The sequence below is a fragment of the Trypanosoma equiperdum genome (assembly GCF_001457755.1).
Source record: "Trypanosoma equiperdum strain OVI genome assembly, contig: ctg_1904, whole genome shotgun sequence".
In the NCBI taxonomy this organism is placed as follows: Eukaryota; Euglenozoa; class Kinetoplastea; order Trypanosomatida; family Trypanosomatidae; genus Trypanosoma; species Trypanosoma equiperdum.
In genome coordinates, this window is record NW_027123954.1 from 1,342 (window position 1) to 6,212 (window position 4,871).

The window sequence follows — 4,871 nt, forward strand, 5'->3', positions numbered from 1 at the left end:
ACAATATTAAAGAGCACCAACATCGGCCAGACGGCAACAACGGGCGACAGCACGAATGCGGCAGCGTTCAGTACCCTTTGCGGTGTCTACAATGCTCTGACGGCGACACCAGAAGCTGCCGACGTAACGCCAGAACTGACAGCACTAGCATACGACGTGGGAGCTCTGAATATGTCCGCAGCCTTGGAGAACTTCAGAAACCTGTTCGACCCTGAAGGGAGTCAGACCAAAGACAACCACCCAAACAAACCAACGGCGCCACCCGATGCCGCAGCAAGCTGGAACAAGTACTATGACTTCTGGCTTGCATCTAAGAGACAACTGGCAAAAAACCAAAAGGAAAGAGAGCGCGAAAGCTCCACGAGCATTCCGGAACACGCAAAAAAAACACCTGAAAGATTTAGCGGAACAGGCATTTGCATATACCACGAACCCAGCAATAACCGAACCCCAAACCAAGAAAGCGGCGTTCGCAGCAGAAGCTGAGCGATACATTTACGGCGGCCCAGCTTCCACGACGGAAGCCGGCACAGGCCACAGCGGCGACCGAAACGCCGAGTGCGGGGCCGCAGCAGGCAACAAGGGCTCACTGGCAGGACAAACGCTCAGAAATGACTTTCTATGTGTGTGTGCGAAGTCGGCCGAAGGCGCCAGCAAGCCTAAAAGCTACTACAGCGACTGTCAACCAGCAGCCGACCCTACATGGAACACCGCTGACAACGGCCAAACGATATTCGCTCACCTAACAGGGCAGTGCAAACAATACCCCCAGCAGCCAAAGGCGACGCCAAGCGCCATAACGACCGCAGTTCAAGCCCTCCTAACAAAGATCAGTAAACCGCAGGGCAGCGGCAACGACAAGTTTTTCATCCTAGGCAACCTCCAAGGCGACGGCAGCGGCGGCTGCAGCGGCCAATCAGCGGCAACCGCAGGCATGTGCGTCGGCTATAAAGCACCCACGGCCAAAAAAGCCGAAATAGCCTGGATAAGCAGCGCCAACGCCGCGGCAGCAGAACTGAAAACTCTCGAAGCAGCGAACCAGCAGGCTGAAAAGTTTCTGGTCAAGACGGAGCATTTGAATACAACTGCTTATGAAGCAGTTTAGCATGCGCTGGGAATAACACTAACAAAAAACAGTGTAATAGTCTCCCAAAAATCATCTAATAGCGACTGCAAACAACACAAAAATAGCGAAACCTGCGTCCAAAAGAACTGCAAATGGGAAGGTAAAAATGAAACAGATGGCCCATGCGTAGTAGATGAAAGTAAAGTTAAAGAGCAGATGAACACAGCAGCAGGAACAGGAGATGGAGCTGCAGGAACAACAGCTTCAGCTAGATGTGCAAGACACGAAACCAATAAGGAGCCTTGCCTAGCTGACAAAACGGGCGAAAACAAAATTGCGCATGGAGAAAAGGCAAAGATAACGAGGATGACAAGGTTACGGAAAAGTCCTGAAATGATAGTTTCCTCGTCAATAAGAAATTGGTTCTGATGGTTTCTGCATTTGTGGCTTTGCTGTTTTAATTTTTTACACTCTTAAAATAGTTTCTAAAATTTTAATATATTTTAACTCCTTTGTAAAACTTTTGTAAGTGGCTGAAAACTTTTTAAAAAACTCAAAAATATACAAACTTGATTTTTTAATTCTGCTTAACAGCGAACTATGAATGCGGAGCATTAGCGTGATATAATATGGAAATTAACTTCTGTTATGAAATTTATTTTACATTTGTTCATTTTGTTCATTTGACGAATATTATAATAAGAGCAGTAATAATAACAATAATAATAATAATAATAATAGAAGTGTGTTGTGAATGTGTTTATACGAATATAATAATAAGAGTGGTGACACACACTATATGGAGGGGGAAAATAGAAGCACTTTATACAATGGAGGCAGTGAAATGGAAGTAAGTGATTAAGTGAGTGAGTAAACTGATAGGACTAATATTATCAACGTAAACGCAAATGATTAAGGAGAGAAGAATATGAAACGTTCTCGCTCTCAAACACAAAAATGACGATGAACATCATCATATACAAGGAAATTGGTGGGGAGAAATTTCTGGAGACACAGTTTAGAGCACACGTTTAACGGAGTCACTGCGCATTCGTAGAAACAAAAGAAAGTGGCAGAAAAGGAAACAAAATACGTAATGAAACAACGGAATTAACGAGTGTACAGCGCAGAGAATTCAGCAGATAAGGGACATACAATGTGTATGTAAGTTCATGTTACATGTTATTGGACTGAAGCAACGATATTAAACACAAGCGATTAGCTTGCGATTGCTGCTGGCACCGTGAGGGATCGTAGCACCAGTACGAAATGCATTCCAAATATGGTTGACTGGAAGAATGCATCAAAAGTGAAAAGGAAAGCAGCAACATAAGTGTTATTGTATCACAAGACTGTGTAGAAACAAGGAAAGTTAGTAATTTCTACACCAAGCGAAATTGGGAAATTTATTACACAAAACAGATATTTTTTCTTTTTATAGAGTCAAGCACGTAAAATTATGAAAATACAAATTCAAAGGAAAATTTATTAGATGAGAAGCGTATGAACTTTCAAGAGTGTAATTGAGTTTACCTTAGCATACAGAAAGAGTGATAGTTAACCTATTTCCCATAACCATTTCATTCTCCTTTTACAGCTTTCCGTATTAATAAACTCGATGCGAAGCAATAATACCCTAGTCAGATGAAGTTGAAAGAGGCGGTAAGGTTGCATTTGCAAACCACTAAACGTATATAAGGGAACACAAGCATTATATTACCAGGCGTTCTTGTACAGATAAGTCATTCGTAGGAAGGAAAAAAGAACAGCAAAGCACACAAAAATGTTGGAGGCTAATCTGTTAGTAAGATTGGCCCCCATCAATAGCACGGGGACGTAAGAAAAATAAAAAAGGGAAATCGTTGAATCGTGTGCATGCGGAACAACTAAACTTTACTCAAAGCTGGGTAAGTGTAAAAGGCCAGCCTAAGAACTTGTATATAGAGACATGTTACTAGCAATCTGTTGAACAAAATGCTCCTAAAGTAAGCTCAACCAGCTTACGTCTGTCATATGATATTCACAAACAAGTTTCATGAACATAAGACCAGAAAGTGACACTTAGCCAACACAAAGAGAAAACGCAACCACCTTTATGTGTGTGCACAGTCTTTTAATGCTTCCAGAAGTCTCCACTAAGATCTTTATGTGCGATGCAGGTCAAGGCGCACGCCGTCTTACGCCATACTATCATACTGTTTTTGGTAGTACCACTAAGGGAAAGCACCTTGCTGGGTATCTAGGAAGGACGTGGTTGAAGGAATAGAGGAAACAACAAGCATGAGCACGAAAGCCGCTGCATAAATCGACCGGTGCTAAGTACAAATGCCGCCGACAAGCGCTAAACAGCTAACCGGGAAGTAGCTAACATGATAGACTCAGGAACGCCGAGATGAGCCTCTATTTTCTCGCTCAAATGAAATGACTCTACTTTCGGTTTCTCACCAACAAAAAGCAGGTAGTAACAACGACCCCAAACAAAGAATGAGCAACAACAAGGCGATTGGAGCAGGCGGCTTTAACAAAGCATGCGAGGTAGCAAATCACCTAAAAGCTGTAGCGCCATATCTTGCCGATAAAATGACGGCAAGCACAGCACACATTAACACAGTTCGCACAGCGCTACAAACCCTTGCAATTATGATGCTGACCCAGCCAGAAAAGAGAAGCGACGAATACAAGTTCCTCTATGCGCATGTAGCACAAGAACTGGACGACGCGGAAAAAACAATCAACTCAAATCTGGCGAAGTCAATTAAAGTTGCAGCAAAGGCAGCTTTGGCAGCAGGCAGAATAGACGAAACGACATCTGTGTTCTGGCAAGTTAATGTCAACGCCGCAAGCGACAGCAAGTATTGCATAGCTCAAAGCGCCGACAACGGCAACGCAGCAAGCGCAACACATTTACCTAACTGTATCGAAAGCGGTAACAAACTTAAACAGACAATTCAAGAGGCAGCACCAGCGAAGCCGCCGACGCCAATAGCTACACTGAAGCAGATCACAAGCCAGTACGCGCCAGGAGGACCCGGCAGCGCAAACACCGTCTGCGGGCTGTCGCAGGCAGATTCAAGCAACGGCGGCTATGCGAAAAGCGGTAATGCCGGCCCAATAAAGTGGGCAGGCGGAATCATCAGCATCACCAATGCGGCGCTAAGCAACTCCCCTTTTCTCGACCAAAGCTCCACAGCGGAAATTGGCAGTCCATTAGCAGCAATATACGGTACTCTTGACACCGACGTCAAAGCCTACGACGACGTCACAGCCAAACTTGAACAGCTGGTCAAAATAGGTGGGGCAACCAAACCGGGCATACCAGATATCAAAACAAACGCCAAAAAATTACAAATAGGCGATGCGACCGCCGACATAACGCTCACCACGGCAATAATAGACCGCATAAGCGAAGAGATCAGGCTCTACAACACTGAGCACGCAGCAACAGTAGCGAATGAACGGAAACAACTCTTTATAAACCAACTTTTGAAGATAGATTCAGCCGAAAAGCAGGCATTTGCTTTAAGTGAACAAATCAAAATCACTGGCATATCACAGCAAGAAACGGTTTGCAATAAAATAAAGGATGCAGAAAAATGCAACACGACCAAGCAGTGTAGTTTTCATGAAAGTGGTGAAGCAAGCAAAAAATGCAAGTTTAATGCCACAAAAGCAACAAAAAACGGGATCTCTGACACCCCAACAGGAGATGATAGAAGTTCATCAGGGGAAAGAGAAGAAGCAAAAAATGACGATAAAGACGGTAAATGCGCAAAACACGGCGCTGATAAACCAAAGTGTGAAGGTG

General features: G+C 44.1%; 1 pseudogene across 1 annotated transcript; it reads left to right on the plus strand.

The window, feature by feature from the left end:
• Positions 1 to 652: 652 nt before the first annotated feature.
• Positions 653 to 1,495, plus strand: TEOVI_000476300:pseudogene (annotated as a pseudogene). Its single transcript is given in 3 exon segments — positions 653 to 1,342; positions 1,344 to 1,397; positions 1,400 to 1,495. Coding segments are annotated over 3 exon segments (840 nt in total).
• Positions 1,496 to 4,871: the final 3,376 nt, after the last annotated feature.